The 21,673-nt window shown below is 46.1% G+C and overlaps 1 protein-coding gene across 1 annotated transcript; it reads left to right on the top strand.

The window, feature by feature from the left end:
- The first annotated feature begins 1,251 nt into the window (after positions 1-1,251).
- LOC115801090 (interferon alpha/beta receptor 1b-like) lies at positions 1,252-17,892 on the top strand. Its single transcript, XM_030758799.1, has 8 exons — positions 1,252-1,448; positions 9,033-9,171; positions 12,135-12,322; positions 13,445-13,605; positions 14,500-14,653; positions 15,102-15,259; positions 15,381-15,553; positions 15,891-17,892. Exons 1-8 carry the CDS (start codon positions 1,385-1,387, stop codon positions 16,099-16,101), a joined length of 1,248 nt encoding a protein of 415 aa, XP_030614659.1. The 5' UTR covers positions 1,252-1,384; the 3' UTR covers positions 16,102-17,892.
- The last annotated feature ends 3,781 nt before the right edge of the window (positions 17,893-21,673 follow it).

The raw sequence follows: 21,673 nt of genomic DNA, 5'->3' as shown, positions 1-21,673 counted from the left end.
CCTGATGCTGGAGCTGTGAGTTTCGGTGCTGGCAGTGAGGACAGGATGCACCCACAGCTCTGCAAGGCCCTGAAGGGTTTCATAGCGGACCCTCGGCCTTTGGCCGGCCTGCATAAATCTGCATTCACTTATTCTGGAACTTAAACTGTGGATCACACAGGGAACAGAAAACTCTGGTTCATCATCATCATTTCTTAGCTCTGATGTTTACTCAGACTTTATTTTCGTTGTGTTTTTATCGATTTTCTTTTGTTTTTGTAAAATACTGATGGATCCTTCTGTGAGGAGAAGAGCTTTTTTCACTGAGATGGAGCAAACCCTGTCCCAGCTGAGATAAAGACGTGTCCTCGTGGCTGCTGTGCTGGTGCAAAGGTGAAGACCTGGAAGTGGAGATATAAGAGCTTCCTGCCAACATGGGAAACATCATCTCTGCCCGACAGAAGCGATGAGTTGCAGATATCGGTGAAGACTCAAAGTACAGCGTGAGCGCAGCCTCGTGTGTTTTACTGAAACACGCTTCAGTCCAAGCATCTCTGACTAATGAGCATCGACCTTTTCACCCTCACACAGTCAGACAGATGCTGAAGTCAGTGGCAAGAATAAAGGTGGGGGTCTGACTTTGTGAACCAGAGGTGGTGCAGTCCTGCACACGCCACTGTCGGGGAGAGGATGTGCTGTCCTGATACTGAAGTTTGGCGGTTTGTGTGCGACCATATTGAGTACCGAGAGAATTCAGTCCAATCAAAACAACAGCCGAAGTTCCACGTTCTCCATGAAACTGTTGCTAGGATACAGAGTAAACATCCAGAGGCACTGTTCATGATTTCAGGAGACTTCAGTTTCTCTCTCCCCCCACCTGACTGGATTCACACCCGCAGAGCTGTGATCACCCACTTTAACATCTTTATGGAACACAAATGCACCAAATGCATCATTCTCAGAAATCCTGCTGATTCCAGTCCAGCTTAAAGAGGGATTCCTGATTATGGCGCATCAAATTATGCACATTTATGACGGTTAAATATTAAAACCTCTCCACAGACTGCATCTGATCCCTGGTTGATCTGTATTTCTTTATGGAAGGGTCAAAGGTCAGCAGTTTGTGTGAGAGTGGGTCAGAGCGCAGCCCCGAAGCAAGATGGCGGCGGCAGAGACGCGTCTCACGGGCCGGATGTCGCTAGAGTCTCCGCCCAGGCTTTTATTTTGAAGCTCAGACCGGATTATACCCCATGACGCTCAGAGCTGGAGCTTTTATTTTGAAGCTCAGACCGGATTATACCCCGTGACTCTCAGACCTGGATCGATCGTCCCCGGGAGACGCGCGGCTGACCGACGGTGTCTGGTACAAGTTTAACAGTCTGTGGGTCTCACAGCAGCCGTCGCCATGTCTGCGCCCACCCGCCCCAGCCTTCTTCACGACTTCTTCCTCCTCTTCCTCCTCTTCTGCGGTGAGTCCCGCAGCTGGCCGCGTTAGCATGCTATGCTAGCCCCGGTCGGTGCTGCTTATTTGCTTCATTTTCTCTGAAACTACAGACCGGAGCTCACCTGTGTGACCCACACCTACGGTCTTACCCGCCAGCCTCGCTCCCTGCCCGCTGTGGAGGTTTTGTTTAAGATGAAAAGTGACCTTTATCTCGGTTTGGGCCGTGCTGTGCGGTTAGAAATCACCGCAAGTGTATAAATAAGTGGGGGCGCACGCAGGTGGAGGCCCGAGGTGCGAGTCCGAGGAGACACAAAGTAAACCGGTTAAAATGAGCTCCTGTGGACACCGTGAACTTCCTCTGGAAGTTTGTCCAAGTCTGAGAATCTTGCTCAGCGGGATCAAATACAGCCAGAGTTCCTTAAAACGGTTTAAAACTGAGATAAAACTGTTTAAAGGGTGCACGCTGTTTCCAAACGCAGACAAAGTGGGTTACATGGATTTAAGTGCGTTAATTGTGTGTGGGGACAGTGTGAGGATGTGTCAGACAGCAGTGAGTGTGTTGTTGTAGTGAAAGCTGTCAGAGGTGTGTTCACTCCGGGGGAGCCCCCCCCCGGGGGGGGGGATTTTTACAGTATATTTACCGTATTAAATGTGATCATGTTTCCCAGAGCGGGTCTGGCTTCTGTGTACACAGACATGAAAATGTGCCTCAGCCTGTGGGGTCGATTCAAGTTTCATTTTGGTTTCTGGGTAGGGGTGTGCGATATATATCGTCTACGATAATATTGCATTTGCCGTGTTAACAATGTGCGAGCTGACATTGAGTATGCTAATGAGGGGGAAAAAAAACAATCAAACCCTCGGCTCCACGCGCTCACTACTTCATGCTTTAGTACAGACTGCTGCGCGTGCGCATTGAGAGTGCCCATACTGTGCGCTAGCATAGCTGCCTGAACAACACACCTAAAGCTGGAAAAGAGTGAACACACTGCGCCAGGGGAGGAAACTCAGACATCACCAGCCTCGCAGTCTACCGCCTTAATTCCCAGGCGAGGAGGTGGTTTGCTGTTTGCTGATCTTGTAAGAAAAAAAGCCAATAGATCCACAACCAACATGTTCATCATCAGCGAGTATGAGGAAGATGAAAAGTTTCGGGAAACCGCCGTCCAAAACAAACCACGACTAGAATAAAGAGAAAAATAATGGATAGATGTTATACCTACTTTAACTTAAAGGATATTGTTACAATCACTGCGTCATAACCCAGCGACGTTCTCAGAGCTCACCTGTTTGGAGCCTTGGATAATACGCTGAAGCGGGTTTCTGATCAGATGAGGGTGTGTAGGTTCTGTGGTTTATTTTGCTATAATGTAAAGGGAATCGCCCTGGACAGCCTCTTATTTTATTTATTTTTTCTCCTTCTGTCAAGTCTTCCGTATTGAGCGATTGCTTTTGAAAAACTCACCTAAGTTTTTCTATTTACATTTGTCCTGATGCCCAGGACACTCTTGAAAAAGAGATTTTAATCTCAATGTGTTTTTCCTGGTTAAATAAAATAAATAAGTTATTGTCTCAAAAACACTGATTTAAGTCTTATATTTTACCAGCTTGCCCTTCTTGTGTCAACATATTTTTAAATGCGAAATATCGTTAATTATCGTTACTGAGAAAATTACAGAAAATATCTTTTTTTTTTTTTTTTTTTTTGTCAATATCACACACCCCTATTTCTGGGATTTTGAAAACTGAGATAAAAGGAAGACTGTGCTGCAGTTTGGCCTCAGAGTCAACTTTTTACTCACAAACACACTCCTGAATACAGCTTTAAAGTACATATACTTCAAAATGTACTGCAGTAAGTTGCCATGGACTCTGGTTAGTGTTTTAAATGTAACATGAACATGTGAGAGAACTGGGCAGTTACATGGATGCGTCTGAAAGCAGATCCTGTCACCAAAAACACGTCCGTATTTTCAGGAGTCTCTGATGCCTCGGGTCTGCAGTTTGTTCCTCACGGCTGCAGGCTGGTGAACTTGTGTTAAGATGTGAAAGAGCTGACGGGAGGTAAAGTCTTCTGCAGAAATCAGCCTGTTCCTGCTGAATGGAAATGGGAAGAGGTCAGGGATTTCTCAGAAAATATTTTCAACAGCAGCACAAAAAAAACCCTTGTTCCTGTTACTGTGCGCTGCTTTCTTCTGCTTTTCTTTAAAATAAAAAAAAAGGACAAGTGAGCTGTTTTTCCTATGTGTGAAGATCATCTGAATGATCTGCCGCTCGGCTTCGTCCTCGGTCCGACCCTGAAGCCTGTGCTTCTCTGTCCAGGTCCAAAAGCATAAAGCTGTGGACTAAATAGGCAAGTCCTCAGATCAGTTCTAAAGCGAGGAGGCCTCAGTAGAACTGTGCAATTAATCCAATTTTCATTTTGACTTTGGCTCCAACAAAACAACTATTTATTTATATATATTTATATATATATATATATATATATATATATATATAAAAATTCCAGTGTTTGCTGTGTCGACCTGCATAATTCTAATGTAGTCTGAACATGTTTCCTGTTTGTTCTGGCCTGGGTCAGCCTGAGTGGAATCAGAGCCATACAAATAACAGGGACAGGAGGGAACTGACGCTATCAATATTTGTATTAGCACCGCCCCTCCCCCCCGACTCATCACTGAAAATCCCAGAAACCGATTGGACTCCCATCCCTGCCAATGTTAATACCAATAATGTTAATACCCAGCAGATTGGTGGGACAGATACAGGAGAAGCTGCAGAGGGAGACCTGCACAGGTGAGCTGACAGTGCGTCACTGCGTCACACAGCAGGAAATGATGCAGCAAAGTCCTGAAGACAGAACGCATCATAAACACTGTAACACAGACAGGGAAAAGTAAAGGAAGAGTCTCAGCAGGGCTCCGGGGGGAAAGGTGTCTGTGTGAGTCAGCCTCTCTCTGCAACACAATGAAGCATCTTAATGTGTTAAACCTGCAGCTTTCACTGTGTCACACATGTGTAATTAACACACACGTGTGTGACACAGTGAAAGCTTTTCAAGTCCTCTCGCTGGTGCAGCTTGACTTGAAAAGGGAAATTATGCAAAGAGGGAAATTATGCCACTTTCCATGTTGTCAAAAAAAAGAAATCAGAGCAGGTCTGCGTCTGCTGCAGTTTATTTTTTTTGATGCAGAAATTCACGTCACAGTTTTTTACCTGAAAAATTACAAAGTTTGATCAGTTTGAAATATTCTCATTCTCCCTGGTGTTATTTTAGAAGTAGGGCTGCAACTAATGACTTTATTTTAGTCATCGACTATTCGGATTATGAATCACATAATTATGAAATGGCACTTCTTTAGCTATCAGCTTTTACATTTTAGCATAAGGTTATTTTAAAATGTGGTAGTAAACGCACAGGAAGATGGAAACTTCATTCAGAAATTTTAATCAGGTTTGCTGCTGATATAAATTTAACGACTAACCATAAATACATACTATATTTTTTTTAATATATATTTTTTTCCTTTATCTAGACTGAAATTGTCCCAAACCTTGCATCATTTAACACGCCGTGTTGTTTCACCAGTAGTGTTGCCAGATCTTGTGATAGAAACAAGCAACCAACTCTATGAAAACAACCCCAAAAAAAGCCCAACTGGCAACCCACCACACTGTGTACTGAGGCTGCTTTAAACAGTACAGCTCTAATGCAGTACAGCTCATGTCTTTTTGTCTCATTGTGTTTTGGAGCAGTGAAACCCATGGTTCTGAGCCTCGGAGAAGAGAAGGGTGCACAGTTTTAATGTGCGCTTCTCTGTATTAACGTGTTGAATTAAATCAGCAGGTGAGCAAAGATTTCAGAGTGCCTTTGATATGTCTCCCATCAGGACTGCAGCTACTTTCTGAGGTGTATGTGGTCACATTTTTAGCATTTTATATTTTATGTATTTATATCTATTTATATTAGGGGTGGGACTCGATTAAAAAAATTAATCAAATTAATTACAAGCTTTGTAATTAATTAATCAAAATTAATCGCATTTTAATCGCATTTCAATATTTGACATGAGAAATATTAATTTAAGTTTAGTTGATGAATAAATCAATATACATAAGCTTAAACTTCAAAATTTAGTTTATTTTCCCACCAGTCTGCTACACAGACCAATGAAGGGTGGAAGTGCTCCTGTGATAAACAAACTCCTGAAATCAAAGTTCAGCATCATAACTGGATAGTTTTATTCAACATTAATGTCTCACTTAATATAGTTGGAAATTAATCATTCTCTCAGCTGTATTCCTTGATGTTGAAATGTGTTATGCTTGTTTTAACAGCTTATTTTGAATTAAAGACTTCAAATTAAACCACAAAAAGGAGAAAAAGTTCGTTCTCCGTTTAAACAGCTGTTTTTACACAGCTGTGCTTCGCACTCACGGTTGCTAGGCGACATGAGCTACACAGAGGTGACGGCAGCTGATATGAAGGCTAGCCGCTCACTTCCGGCCTTTGTGGTGTTCGTGGGCTGCGAAAGACGTGGGCCGGGTCCTTCGCAGGATGCGGCCCCTAATTTGGACATTGTGCGTCAATATAATCTGTATGCCTGGAACTCGTGCACTGAGAAACGTTCCACGGTGCAAAGTGCGATTAAAATGCGTTAAAATTTTAACGCGTTAATTTCCCCGTAATTAATTAATCAAAATTAACGCGTTAAAGTCCCACCCCTAATATATATATTTTTTGTATTTAGATTTTTCTATTTATATGTTCTGTATTTTCACGAGACTGTAGAAGTGCAGTAGATTTCAAGGTATTTACTGTTTAAGCGCAGTAAATGTTTACGCAGTCGGTGAGTAATCGTGTTAAATCGTGATTATTGACCACAATAATCGTGATTGTGATGTTTTCCATAGTCGAGCAGCCCTGCGCCTCAGAGTCAGGGAACTGCTGCAGGCTCTTGTTCTTACAGGACGTCTGGTTTTAAATTGGTGATCGTCCTCAGAGGCTGCTGCTCTGCCCCAACACAGTTTACCCAGAATGCACTCTGTGATGCTTCACCTGAGCCAGCGGCTTCACCTTCAGCTCGAGTTAAAGACGGTCTTTTATCTGCTGGTTTTGTTTTCTCTGCTAAGGACAGAGAGTCTGCAGCATTGTGAACACTGTGCAGCTCAGGCAGCGAGCTGATACTTACAGTCCTGTCAGATCACTCTGACCTCTGACCTGCGAGCACATACACTAACTGTGATCCTTGTCTTTATTTACGGTCATGTATTTTCCCATTTATTGGCCTCACTGTTTGCTGATCTGAGCCTGGACGGTGGGAGGAGTGCAGGTTATGTGGATGAGCTGCTAACAAACTGCTCTTATCTGAATCAGTGACGTGTTTAAAACCAAACAGGTACACACCTGTGTGATTGTAAACACGTCACGCCTTTTCTTTGAAGCCAGCTTTTTCCAGTCAGCACGGGTTCTTCAGTGTGACATTTGTTTAGCGTGCACGGCTCAGCCCCAGTGTTTTGTGTGTGTGTGTGTGTGTGTGTGTGTGTGTGTGTGTGTGTAGAAGTTATTTCTGTGGTGATTGTTGGGAGCGGCTGCATGTTTTATCAAACTGAGTGCATCATGTCAGCATCAAAGTCTACAGTGAGCACACACTGTGGGTCCATTTTTGTGTTCCCCTGTTAACGAGCAGTGTGTCTCCTGAGCGGGTCGCTGGATTAGTGTGCTGGAAGGTAACTGGTCAGTAACTGGTCGGTGAGAGGCTCTGTGCTGCTCCCAGCTTTAATAGTGCCTTTAATAGTTTTACAGTGAGTCATTTAGAGTCAGGCTGTCCAACGAGTTCGTGACGAGGGGAAAAGTCCTCTCTCATTAAACGGTGTACGGGGGGGGTGCAGAAACTGGCCGTCAGTGAGCTGATGTCGGGCGGGTGGTGTGCTGGTTTACTTTCGTTTCACTCTGACTGCATCTGCTCTCTGACTCACCCATTCAGTTTCACTGTGAGTAAGGAGCCACCCTCAGGCCAGAGGACGCTCCTCTTCTTCACCGGATGCTGCCCTCAGGGACTGACACGACAACACTGGGCCTGCGGTGGTGCAGGCGGGCACATCGGTGCCTCGCTGTGACTTTGGGTGGTGCTTCGTTAGAGTCGTTACAGACACTGAAACCACAATCAGTATAATCTCTAACCTGTGGCTGAGAACATGAGCAGCACCGAGAATAACTGTTAGCAACAAGCAGAGGCACAGCAGGCTCGGCCAATCAGGGGGCTACACACACACACACACACACACACACACACACACACACACACACACACAGGTGTTTAAACACCAAACAGATCAAACTGTTCTGGTTTTCTTCCTGTTCCTCTTTCTTGAGGTTGGTTTGAAGCTCTGTTTGTTCACAGCATGAACACGTTGGCCTCACAGCTCTGATCTGACCTCACATACACAGCAATATTTTCAGTTACACAAACTTTACATTTGCTGCTTTTCATTATTTTACACACACCTTTGAGCCCTCATAACTTCAGAAGTCCTTCAGGTTTCCACCTGCAGCCTTCAGGCCTGAAAAACCCATTCAGGCTTTGCTAAAAACTGCACCCAGATCAGTTTTACAGCCACTGTGAGCGTCGGGGCGACGGATCCATCAGTCTGAATGACCTGCAGGTCTTCATTGTGATGGAGCAGGAACCAGCACTGGGACCTGGATGATGGATCTGATACACTGCAGGAAACATCTCACAGTGCATTCTGGGTAAACTGTGCTGGATAGCCCTTAGTGATTGATTGATTTGATTGATTGATGATTTTTTTACCGTTATGAGGTCAGATGAAACTGAACGGTTTGGTGTCAGAGCCTCACTCAGATATGAAGGGGACTGGTCTCCATGTGGAGGGAGGTTTGAGCTTTGTAGTCTCAGTTTTCATGTAAACATCTCCACGGTTCCCCCTCCACTCTTTTGCTCCTATTTTTATTACGGTCGGAAGCACCTGTGTTTTGATGCTGCCCCCGGGGCTGCTGGGTAAATAATCTCTCTCGCTTTCAGTGCGGTCACGGTTTGTCGCAGGACTTCCTGTTCCTCAGCAGATGCAAGCAGACGTTTATTAAAATGCGTATTGTTTTCATGGCTGATACTGATTATTGTAACTGAATTACAACCAAATGAGGGTCATGTGACACTTTGAAGATTTTCTAAAATAAAACTTAGTTATGGGATGCAGTGATGGGCCGATGGCCGGAGAAATGGGGGGTGTCAAACATACGGCTCTCAAACTGTAGCGGCCCTGTCCCAGGCTGCCGGCTGGGACGGAGACCCCGTGAGGAAGAAGACTTATTTATTTGTAGAGTGATCTTTAGAGTGATCTGAGGGATTTCTGAGCTGTAATCTGTGATCATGGGTCATGTGATCTCTCCAGGCTCCTCCTACAGTCCAGAGACCTGCAGTTAGGCTAACTGGTGTTTCTGAACTGGCCGTAGGTGTGATTGTGTAAGGTTGTGTGTCTCCAGGTTAGCCCTGCAGGCTGGCGACCTGTGCAGGGCGCGCTCTGACAGCTGGGAGAGGCTTCAGCCCTGAGATGGTGTATTTTAATCTGTTTCCCTGTCCTGCAGGTGGAGCAGGTGAAGCAGAGGTGCCGCCTCCTCAGAACGTCACCATGGTAACCTTGAACACCCACTACGTGCTGAGCTGGGAGTGGGAACCGAGCGCCGCGGAGTCCCACGCCGTCACCTTCACCATGCAGTATGTGGGGTAAGTCTCAGAGAACATGCTGTGTGGTCCACGCTCAGCTGAAACTGATTCAAGTCTATGGAGGAAGCTGGCTGTGAACTCAGTTACCATGGTAATGCACTCTGACCTCCCCTGTGAGACCGAGCTCGCTGATGGACCTGTGACATCAGACTGGTCTTAAAGTTCAGACTCCACATTTTTAGATGTAAAATCATCGGTTCGTGGTTCGACTCTCCCGCTGCCCCTCCAGCAGATGGAAGTAATTCCAGCGGGAACAAATGCACTCGGCAGTAAATCCAAACTTTTCAATAAAATCACCGGAGATGAGCAGGTTTCGTTGCCAGGATTTATTGATGCACAGAGTTAAACAGAGGACAAGAAAGCAAATCGCTTCAGAGCTGTAGAGAGGAGCGCTCGCTCCACCCTCTTCTTTAGCCACAGGCTGGTTTGCACAGAGTGGCGTCTCCATCAGCCAATCCACTATGAGCTCCACTAGTTCAGCTCCTTTGTGCAGGCTCCAAGGCCCGGTTCTCTGGCGCTGTCCAAATGATCAACTTTCCCAGGTGAAAACGCCTCCCACAGGAATACTCCCACAGACAGCCGTCCTGGGCTCCTCATTATTAAAAACTCATTATTGCAGTTAGGGGTGCAGAAAAAAATCGATTCCAGCTCGAATCGCGTTTCTAACATTGAACGATTCAGAATCGATTCTCATTTTTAAAAAATCGATTTTTTTTTTTTTTTTTTGCGGGTGCGGCGGTGCCTTCTCAGCCACCGTAGTGCTAGGCAAAACAAGGAAGCAGCGTGGGCTATGTACAGGCATGCAAGCCTAGTAGGCTACAGAGGGGTGTGTAGTGTCGTGTTACAGTGTTTGTTATTGCGCCGCTAAAGTATGGAGGATGAAGAAAAAGAAATCCAACCGCCTCCGCGGTCTTTGAAAGCAACCATTTGGAAACACTTTGGATTTTACCGGCAACCCGGCCCGGGTAAGAAAGGGCATGACACGACTCATGAGATTTGCAGAGATTGCAACAGTAAAGTATTTCGGGAATACTTCAAATCCCCGTTCTCACCTGGAAAGACATCACCCAGAGTTGTTGGTAGAATTGGATAATCCAGTGAAGACAGCGCCAACACGACCAGCTGATCAGCTCACGCTTCACCACTTTGAAAAACTGCCACACAATTGTGAACGGGCAAAGAAGATAACAAAATCCATCGCTTGTTTCATCGCAAAAGACCTGCGACCATACAGCGCAGTGGTGAGAGACAGCTTCAAATTCATGATTAATTAATGATAAAACCTTTACAATTATAAAATCTTTATAAATGTACTCTGCTTTCATGCCAGCAGACTGGAGTAGATCCTGAGATCCCGAGAATCGTTTTGAATCGAGAATCGTTTTTGAATCGGAAAATAATCGTTTCTGAATCGAATTGTTTGGATTTGAAAGAATCAGAAAAAAATCGAATCGTGACCCCAAGAATCGATTCTGAATCGAATCGTGGGATACCCAAAGATTCACAGCCCTAATTGCAGTCTTATCTGGGTACACAAAATTCACTCCCACACATGATTTATATTAAATGAATGTAGGTGAGACTTCAAACCCCAATTTCTGGACACATGGTTCCAAGCAACCTGAGCTTAATTAAAATGTGATACACAAAAAGTTGTGCGTTAGATAAAAGTGAACCTCTAAATATGACTGAGTGGTTTTACTAAGGGAAAAATGAGACCCTGAGCCCAGCAGGCCTCAGTTTTATCCACTCACCTAAAGCATGCACTGTTCCAGTGTGTGAGTGACACAATGTGTGACAATCTAAAAAGTGACCATTAATCCAGTGTGTGACTGATTAACATAACGGGTGATTAATAATACCAGACAGTGACAGTAAATTATTAATGTCAAAGTGATAAAAATCCCCAACAGGATGCTGCCAGGCGTCAGTGACTGTAGTTGAAGATGTTTGAGCGTGAAACGAGTCCAGTTTTAATCTTTCAGACTGGTGTTCATCATCTCGTTACAGCTGCCTTCATCCACACAGCACAGACTGAAGACACTTTAAGGTGTTTGAACGATGCTCAGCAGCATTTAAAAAATGAAAGTTTGAGCCTTAAACTCAGTCTGATGTCTGCCTGTCAGCTTACAGCTGAGGAAGCAGAGATGCTTTGGTTTTATGATCTGTTGATAAATGTGAGCGGGTTAATGCTGCTGCGGTGGATCCTGCTATCAGAGCTCCTCTGATAACAGGATCCTTTCATTAACTCAGGACCGAGTAAACTTCCATCGGCTTTTGTGGAAGTGAAATCTCCCAGTTTGCCACTCAGACTTGTTTCTGGATCGCGGTCCTGACGGTCTCTGCTGATGCTCTCTGACTCTCATCTTTCCCCCCCTGGAGGAGCTTGATGTGGTTAATCCAAACCAAGAGCAGGAAACGGCTTCAGATCAGAGGCGTTTACTGGAAACAGGAGCCAGACCTCAGTAACAGCCAGCAGTTCCTCATACTTGAAGCACGATTCACATTTCTTCCCAGTTCTTGGTTCCTTCTCTGGTTTTCACCGGAATTCATCTGAAATAGTTTCTTAACCAGCTGAGCTTGTTCATCATCTCATTAAAGACCTCCGCTCCTACTTTAAATCCATCCGGCTCTTTGGAGCAGCTTTCCTCCTCATAGTTTTCCTTACTCTCTGTTTGCCCCGTTCCCAATTATCCCGTTTCCATCAGTGTTAATCACCCAGCTGGTGGCTTCTCGTTGCACTGAAGAGTCAGGAGTTAATTTTGGGACATTTTTTACTCTGACACTTTAACATCAGACGTTTAGCTTCAGGTTACTGAAGAAAGCTTGAAGCCTGACATTTCTGCCTGTTGTAAACTCGACTGAACTGTGGAGGTCAGAGTTCACGTCACGCTGATGAGGCCACACAAAGAATGGCTGTAATGAGTATTTTGTGTTAATGTGTTATTTCCTCATCTCTGCAGACGGCACGAGCTGAAGTACAAGAAGAACCCGAAATGGATCACTGTGTGCAATCAGACAGCAGCCCGGTCATGTGACCTTACACCGTTCAACCTGCACTACCTGGGAATCTTCGCGCTCCGTGTACGGGCCAGCGTGGATGGGCGACACTCTGACTGGGAGCAGCTGGAGTTCTGCCCTGATAAGGAAGGTAAGACGAGTTTTTGAGTTTCCAGGAAACGCGGCGTGCCCGTGGTGCTCTGCAGCGGCGTGTTAGCACAGGTGGTTCACCACAAACCCTCAGAGACGAGGCGCTGTGAGTCAGACGTGAGCAGCGCGGTGCGGAAGTGCGCAGACTTTGCACGGCAGAGTTCAGTAACGTTAAAGGTCTCAAATGCACTCCTAACGAGGCTTCAGTGCAGGCTGCAGAGCCCTGAATGGTGCCGGGTCGTTAGTGAAGCATCACTGAAATCAACAGAAGCTTTTCACATTTCTAAAGAATGAGGAAGTTACCTGTGATTTCACCTTTGATTGTGCAGATGGCACATTGTTGGTCCCATGTAAATAAGCTGACCTCATTTGTGTTATGCTACCATGGTTGTCTATTTCTGTAGGTATTTGCCTAAGCTGAGCCTACGCTGTGAGCTGAGCTCGACTGTGTGTTTGCTGATTGTTGAGAGCTGAGCTGGAGAGCGCAGACGCTGCTCATTGGTTCCAGCAGTTCAGCTCTGTGTGTCGGACCGCCGGTCACAGCACACCGCCTCCCCCGAGCTGCTCCGGCCATCCGGGCGTCTTAGCAAATACAGTTTGTGCTGTTCTTGTACTCGAGGCAGGATCGACGTCTCTAACAGAGCTGATCAGTGAACGCTTCTTTTAGAGCGGCAGCATCAATTATTTTAGTAATCGAGTATTCCTTCGATCAAGCGAGTCCTCAGACAGGAACTACTTTAGTCTTACTAATGAGCTGCACTCTGCTTTCCATTATACAAACTGCAGTTTTTAATAGTTTAACTGCATAACCTGTCAAACCCGAGTCCTTTCAGTGTGTTTGTGCCAATCTTATTTTTAAAGAACGTTTTCTTTAGTGCACAAATAATAATCACATCAAATCCAACGAGGCCCACATCAGAGAACCGCCTTTACTCAGTGCTCTTAGAGCTCTGACAGTCAGAGGAGGAAAAAGTGTGTGTGCGTGTGCGCGCGTGCACAGTTAAAGCTGCCTGGACTGCAGTCAGTGCAGGCTGGAAGCTCCTGCTGAGGGCAGAGAAGCCTGAACTGGTGGTAACTTGTCGACTTCTTATGAACCTCACGTGATCTCCTCTCTGTCCTCTAGCTGCTCTGGGGCCTCCGAGCAGCGTGGCCCTCGCACCTGCTGGAAGTGACCTGGACGTGGTCGTCACCAACCCTCTGAGCAGCCAGAACACCTCCATGAAGCTGCTCGTCCCAGACCTGTACTACCGCCTCGAGTACTGGGAGCGCCCGGCGGACGGCCAGGTAGGAAACTTTGTCCCAGGTTTGGTGTTTCCCTGAAGTGGCTGTTATGTTACGTATGTGAACGGCGTGCTGTGAGCTCCTCCTGCTGATCCCGGTTTTCTCCTCACCTGGTTGAGGACATAAATCAGTCGAGATGTCACAAAAATAAGTCGTTCCCTCGCAGTCGAGGTTCGGCCTGGTGGTTTTCTCTCGTGCAGAGGCGTTTCCTGTCTGACAATAACAAACACGGCGTACCCGACTCCTCGACTTCCTGCCACCCGTTTGTAGTCGAGGCAGCGATCAGGCCTCTGAAAACTGGTTTGATCAGGAGGAAGCAGCTTACTGCAGCACATCCCAAAATAACCCCGAACCGAAGCACACGTGGTGAGTGAGTCAGGCGATGTGGGTGAACTCCACACTACAACCCAGAGATAAAGACAGCAGCAGAGACGTGTCCTCGTGCCGAGTCCTGAGTCAGGCCCCACCGACCCCTTCAGGTCACTTCATTAATGAAACCTGACAACGCTGAGCTTTCAGTTTCAGGCTGGAAAAGCATTTTGAGTCCTGCAGAGATCTACATGAAGCTCTCAGCTCTGAACATCATTTAAGCTCCATTAAAACCTGGAATCAAATCAGTGTTAAACCCACTGAAGAGTCCCGGCCTGAAGACTACAGCAGCCTCTGAGCAGCCCACACCTGTGCTGCCTGCAGTGTAAATATGTGCAGTGCATCACAGGCGTGGGCTTCATGGGTGAGCTGCAGTCAGGCCGAGCATCAGCGTGATGATGTCTGACCGCATGTTTGTAGTCACACTGATGCACCACAGTCCACTCAGAGCCATTAGAGGAACTTTGTGATGATAAAGCTGTGACTGAAGCAGTAACCTCACTCTGATGTTCGCCTCTCCTCCTTCAGGCCTCGGCCCATAAGCTGCTGAGAATCAACACCACCATGGTGACTCTGCCGGACCTGAAGGCGTGGACCTGGTACTGTGTGATGGTTCAGACGCGCTACGACTACTACGGGAAGTTCAGCGACTTCACGGCACCACACTGCATGCAGACCGAAGGTAAGTCCCTTAGTTTCACTTGACAGAGCAGAGCAAGGTCTGATGGGAAAGTGGTGCAAACCACGGTTAGCATGCCGTCAGGACTGAGTGACCACACTCGCCTCGCCTCAGGTGGAGGACCACAAACATCACACACCGAGCCCCTCAGCAGCTGTACCCTCTGACCCTGTGCTGCTCGTATCTCAGCGAGATTGCAGCTATTGAGCAAAGTAACTGATTAGATGATGATGATTGAGCAGCTGCAAGAGAGGCTATAAAGGCTCGTAAATTCGACCAATCACAGCCTCTGGAGGTGAAAAATGAGGTTCAGGGTTTGAGAAAAAGACCTCTGAGGGTGGTCACATGATGAGCTGCTCTGAAATCAGACGTTCCTCTTTCACTTCTTGGTGTTGGCAGCTGTGAGCTGTTTTTGGAGCTGTGACGGTCTGAAGCGTCTGTCTGTTTCCAGGTCCGATCCCCTGGTGGAAGGTCTTCCTGTACTTCCTCGGCTCGCTGCTGTTCTTCTTCCTGTTTGTGCTGGTGGTGTTTTACGGCTCCTTCAGGTGCTGCAAGACCATCAAAGACTATTTGAACCCCTCTGACCAGCTGCCCCCACACCTGAAGAAGGTACCTTGTTGACTTTAATAACCGGATGTTGATGAATGATTCACTTGATCATGTGTGAGTTGTGATCAGAGCAGAGGTGCTGTGCAGCTCCTTCATGTCGCCTCCTCTGTCCTCCCTGCAGTACCTCTGCAGCGCTCCCAGCTCAGACACCCCTCGCCTCCTCACCCCGGACTCTGAGTCAGAGCTGCTGTGCAAAGGCGTGACGGTCTGTCCGCTGCCCGCCGTCCTGGAGATCCACATCTCTCCCCCTGAGGGCCTGTCGGCGCCCCCTGAGGGCCTGGATCCAAACAGTAGGTCAGTTGATGAAGCTCCTGTGTACCTGGTGAGTGTCAGTGTGAAGACAACAAAGCTGCCTTTGATCTTTGACCCTGAGCCGTAAACGTGGGGTTGTGGGTAATTATTCCGGTATTCATTTCCTTTACCTACAGCACAGTAGGAATAAATGTTTGTCCTGCGGGGGCGCTCTACGGTGGCCCTGTGGTGTCAATCCCACTGTCACTCTTGGTTAAATACATTAATTGACGTCTCCTTTGGTTGCTGAGGCTGCAGACATGAAACTTGGGTTTTCATTTACTTCAGCAGGTCAGCAAACGCAGCTTCATCATCCTGAACGATGTCTTTGTGTTTTCAGACACAGCCGGCAGGACAGCAGCAGCAGCGGTGACTCCGGCGTCTACTCGTCCGGCGGCAGCTCCGCCCCGCAGCAGCTCGCCTACGCAGGGAGCGAGGACGGCTTTAAGGGTTCGTTTGACCCCGAGCGGGTGAACCTACTGGAGATGGCGGCCGGCCTCAAGAGCCGGCCCGTGGTTGTGGATGAGGGTGTCGTGGACGTGTGCGTCTGAAGATGTTGCAGGTTTGTGGGACATGAGCGGCATTCCTTTTTTCCACCTCACTGTAAAAGGAGGAGCTCTTATTAACAATATAAAAAAAAAAATTAAAAAAGACTGAACTGCCTGGACGACCTCCCCCCAAACCGAAGGGACGGCATCACGCTGGGCAGGAACCGCCTCGCTGCTGTTTGTGTTTTTAGATCCTGCGTCGGATCAGTCAGGAAGTTCTGCTGGTGCTGATTCAAAAACATTCCTCGTCTTCGGCTGTCATCGTCTGAACCACGAACGCTCGCTGTGCTGCGAGGGACCAACGCGGACCTCGAATCTGCATTAATGTCGTCTAACTCTCTCACCTTTCTGTAATTAACACAGGTAGCCTGCAGGTGCTAGCATTAAACAGGAAATCGTTCATTACCTGAGTACACCTGACTAAAAGCCCCGCCTCCCTTCATAATGTTAATGAGCCCGATTAATCGTACACGTAAAACTGGAGGTGTAACGGTTCCCCAGAAGCCACGGATCTCACGGTTGTTGTACTCACAGTGTTTCTGCTGACCGTGGATAAAAACTGTTTTTTACACATTATATTTTGACTATTTTGTAATAAAATCAGGAGTAAAAACAGATTGATAAATATTTCTCTGCTGTTTTAGGGCTGCTGTCTTGTAGGTGGCTCTAATGTTGTGGACATTCAGCCCAGCTTTAGCTGGAATAAAGTTATTTAGTTCTTATGAATCTCAGAGGATTATTTATCAGCTCATGTTCAGACCTCTCAGCTGATCATCAGGTTTTTGTGGTTTTATGTTCACTGAAAGTTATTCTTTGTTATTGAACAACTGATGTATTTTAATCAATAATCACCAGAAATAACTGTTTCATAGATGCAAATGAACTGAACCTAAACTCACTGAACCGTTACACCTCTACAAAGAACCCTGACGGCGTGGGGCGGAGCGAGGATGACCTGAAACGTTCACCTCATAAATGTGAGAAGTCCAGGCTGACTGTTATTACAGACTCACCTGGACGTGGAGGACATGAAAGCTCACACCTGCTGGTCCTGAAAAAGACTGCGTGTGGTTCAGAGAGGGTCTCAGTCCCTGCAGATCACGCCTTATTGGTCATACACGTGAGGTTGAAGGTGGGCGGAGCTTTGCAGGTACAGGTGTTTGTCTTGATGAGTTTAACCAGCCGGTTGGTGTCACTTGCCTTTATGTTGGGCCGTTTCAGTCCCAACACGATTAGTTTGAAACTGCACGTGCCTCCAGAAACACAACCATGTGACCATCTGAAGCAATTCAAATTTCTGTAACTTTATTGCAGACGAGGCTGCGTTTAAACTGCTGATTGGAGGAAGGATTCAGGACTTTTTCTGTCGCTTTGATGTTTTTCATTTAATATTCATGTTTTTTAATTTTAACAGAACATTTTATTTTCCGTGTATGATTCTTATAGAATCTCTTTATTGTCCACACTTACTGTTTTCTATGAGGTCTTCATTATTTCTCTGTTTTAACTTCATCTGCAGCTTTTATTCTACCATTTCAGAAGCTCCACCCACACCATGATTAAATACTTCTGAATATGAGTGCAGGACAAAACATCCCAAAGCAAACAGGACCTCGAGTAATTATCACAGGAAATGTGGTTTGATTTGCTGAACCTGTTTGACTCTGAATCACTGACATCTTTCCCTCCACTGTCTGCTGAGCTGTAAACTTTTGTGTAGAAGCTTTTTGTGCAGCTGTGTTACAATCAGAGAAACTAAATAAATCACCTTAAAGGCCAAACCCGCCTCTGACTGCCTCCCTTTACTGTGTGGACCATTTTCTGGATTTATCAGCTGAAATTTTTTTTTCCTGGAAAAAATCCCTTTTCTTCTTCCAAACCCTCATTTAATATGCTAGTCAAAGAAAGTGTGGGGGTGTCACTAACTGCAGTTCCTCTGATGGTCAGCAGAGGTGCCACAGTGAGTCAGTCCCCATAGACTGTAGATAATTTCCCCTTCATAACAGCTGTATGGGGGGAGGATGTTTAAACAGGTGAGTGTTAAAAACAACCTTTGCATTATTGGGGGCGTGGCCTCTGACAGGTGGATGGCGATGCACGCGGCTGCAGCTTCCAGCTGTCTGCTAGGCTTCACCTCAGCTACAGGGACTGGTTAGCGAGTGGGAGCTGGCAGTTTCTTGATGAAATCGGTCACAAAGCAACACCAAGAGGCCAGCCTGTCTGCCAACATTCACCAACAGACTGTTGGCCTTCAAAGTAAAACTGAAATGTGTTGGTTTCAGTTGCAGCAAAGCAGATTTGCTCTGAAGGCAAACATTCACCTTTAAGTTTTACTACTGCTTGGAGAGTAGTTGGCCTGTTAGCAACCCAAGTAATCACAGGGTGGTTTGCAGTGTACTCCTTACCCAGCAACCACTCACCAACCAGTCTGAGAATGCACAATCCCCAAAGTTTCCAGTCAGACTGGCCGGTCTGTAGACCTGCATGACTGAGGTCTATTGGGAGGGGCTGTGTCTGTGCAGTTGGAGCCTTTTTAATACAATTATCTGACCAATAATATGGCTGCTGTGGCTTCATTGGACTAACGGACTGTCCAAGAAGGCAGAGCTCCAGTTTGGGTGAAATTTAGAGATTTTATGAGGATATTACTGATTAGTGTCTGTGTGATACTCCCTTACAGTCTATGCACTAAAAGCTAGCTAGCATCATCTGATGTGATCATAGTCTGTGAGCTCAGTCTCATCATATTTGTGATCCTCTCTTTGTCTGACTGGACTAATGTCCCCCCGGGATCTAAAGCATGCTTCAGTATTTTAAGAACTGAAACATTTCCAAGTATTAAAACACTGAATGAGTTATTGTTCACATGAGCTTTGATTCTTGGAGAGCTGCTGGTTTTCCTGCAGGCTGATTTCTTCCACAGACCAGGGTTTCAGTTTTCCACACTTTCCTCTCTGGGAGTACGGAGAGGCCTCTGCTCTGCTGCTGAACTTTCCTTTGGACCATCTTTGCATGTTTTCCTGCAGATGAAGAACAGCTCGAGTGTTGCTGATAAAGTAAGGCTGGCTCTGTGCCTGTGGGGACGTGGAAGCAGAAATATCCAACATGCCAGTGAATTCAGGCCGAACATTCATTGCCATGTGGGTCAGAGTCTGTCCTGATGGGGAGTATAACCAAGCTTCAACCTTAAGGGTTAAAACCAAACCGACCTATGACCTTGATCAAAAAGGAGAGTTTTAAGCCCAATCTTAAAAATAGAGAGGGTGTCTGTCTCCTGAATCCAAGCTGGGAGCTGGTTCCACAGAAGAGGCTCTGCCTCCTGTTCTGCTTCAGTCAGTGATTCAGGTTGAGCTAAATTAATTTTCCCATTGAATTTCACCTTCCTCTCTAAACTAGTCAGCCAGCTCTGCCTCCTTGGTGCTGCGGGGCGTCCTGACTGACTGAGACGCAGATTTATTTTCAATCCAAAATAAATATTTAACCAAATTAAAGACTACATGTTTCTATTTCTAAAAGAAAATCAGTGAAAGACAACATTTATCCAGGAATGATCCTCACAGCAAGAAGTCTTCTGGACTCATGAGGTTATGATGAATCAAAAAGCTGGAGGATCTCAGAGCCCAGCTGTGCAGAACCTGCTGTAAGGAGAAGCAGGATAATGGAGCCACATGTTTGTAGGGTCTTTACCTACAATACAAAGCGCCTTGAGGCGACTTTGTTGTGATTTGGCGCTATATAAATAAAATTGAATTAAATTGGTCCTGCTGGGCTTTTGATTTCACTTTCCCTCTGACTCTGGGAACTGACGGGGAATACCAGCTCGAAATCTCATGAGGGGTGAAGGCGCCCTCCCCTGAAAGCTGCTCCTTTATGTGTGACAGGAGGAGAGCTGGAAGCATGTTTTTTTATTTCATTTTAATTAAACTCTAGAAATGTTCATGTGTTTGAGGCAGTGCAATAATTAAAACTGAAAAACCTTTTGTTGGTTAATAATAATAATAAATGATAAAGCAAAAGTAGCTTTAATGAATTGTTAGCATTACTGTTCATCCTCTGCAGACATTTCTGCAGTTTCTTCAGGGAGGGGAAAAGCAGTTTTGTCCACTCTGAGGCATCAGTGATGAAGCTGTTTCAGGCTTTTATTATTGAGTTCCATTAAAATTACTCAGTTGCTCCCACCTGACCCCTCAGAATCAGCTGATTGGTAGTGAGCAGCGCTACAGACTCAGTACGCTCCTCTTCTTAGTTTCTTTCTATATTTGTGTTTAAATGTCCCAACATCATCAGAGCCGAAGGGCAGGAAGAGATGATAGAGAGATGGGTGTGTGTTACTTGATAATGAGGATGAGAAACAGCAATAGTGAAAAAGAGAGGCCACCCGCAGCCCCCCAAGAGTGCTGAAGATCTGAGACCACACGCACGACCCTGAGGGAGTAACTTTAGTGTAGTGAAGCTATGAATATTTTAGCCTGACAGTACGCAGAGATGGCTCCAAATTTGGTGTTAAAACTGCAGAGAGAATCAAACAATGCATCTGATGTTAGTGTGAGCCACAAACCAAGAGCAGCAAGATGTAATAAAAGATGAAACGATTTGAGGAAGTCAGTAAGCCTTCTCACACCTGTGATGCGCTGAGGTTGGTAACAAGGAAGTGATGATCAGACTGATGGTCAGTCGCCATCCAGACAACATGAAGACTCCAGTTGTACCTCTGCTCCTCGGTGAGTCAAACACAGCACTCTGACATCCATCCATCCCCCACAGGGACCAGAGTGAGTCCAGGTCCCGCTGAAGGACTGATACTGAATGGTCGCTGAGTTTTCTTGGTGCTGTAGGAGGTGGAAAGAGGAAGTTGGCTTGTTTTTGTGTAGAATTCTGACTGACCGAACATCATTACACCAGCTAGAAAGAAGTTCAGGAAGAGTAGCTCTCACCTGTCTGACCTGCAGTCAGGTTAGTGCTCATGCAGGAAGTGTCTGGTTCACAGGTTACAACACAAACATGAGCAGAATGATGCGAGCGTGAAGCAGAGTCAGGCCGATCGACCCATTTCTGTATCTTTGCAGGAGAAAAATGCAAACACACACTTGTACCCTGTCTGTATCAGGCTCCTCCTCATGGTGTTTTTTTTTGGTTTATTTTATTTTGAGGGTTTCTTCTTCCTCGTTGTTTAAACCTGTTCACAGCGAGCTTTGAACAGGTTTTGAATTGGCTTGTTTCCATTTGGAAAGGCTGTGCTCCTCAAGCCCGTTTCTGTTCTATTTATTCGCAGTTCTCACTTCTGATGATTACCTTTCAGAGATTTTGAATTTGATTTATTATTGCTGCAATCTCCTGAGTGTTTCCCTGTTTGTATCATAGTGAGAGTCTCCTCGTCTCTGTGTTCAGGATATATGTTTGTGGTTTTACTTTATCTGTGTGTCGTGTGGGCCGATCATCGGCTATCGAGACTGATTACTGGGACGTGGAATGTCACTTCTCTGGTGAAGGAGCCTGAGATAATGCGTGAGGTTGAGAGATACCAGCTAGATAGCTAGCTCACCTCAACGCACAGCCTGGGCTCTGGAACCAGTCT

Source organism: Archocentrus centrarchus, chromosome 21 (assembly GCF_007364275.1).
Source record: "Archocentrus centrarchus isolate MPI-CPG fArcCen1 chromosome 21, fArcCen1, whole genome shotgun sequence".
Classification (NCBI taxonomy): Eukaryota; Metazoa; Chordata; class Actinopteri; order Cichliformes; family Cichlidae; genus Archocentrus; species Archocentrus centrarchus.
Note: the sequence above shows the minus strand (reverse complement) of the source record. Positions and strands in the feature narration are given on the sequence as shown.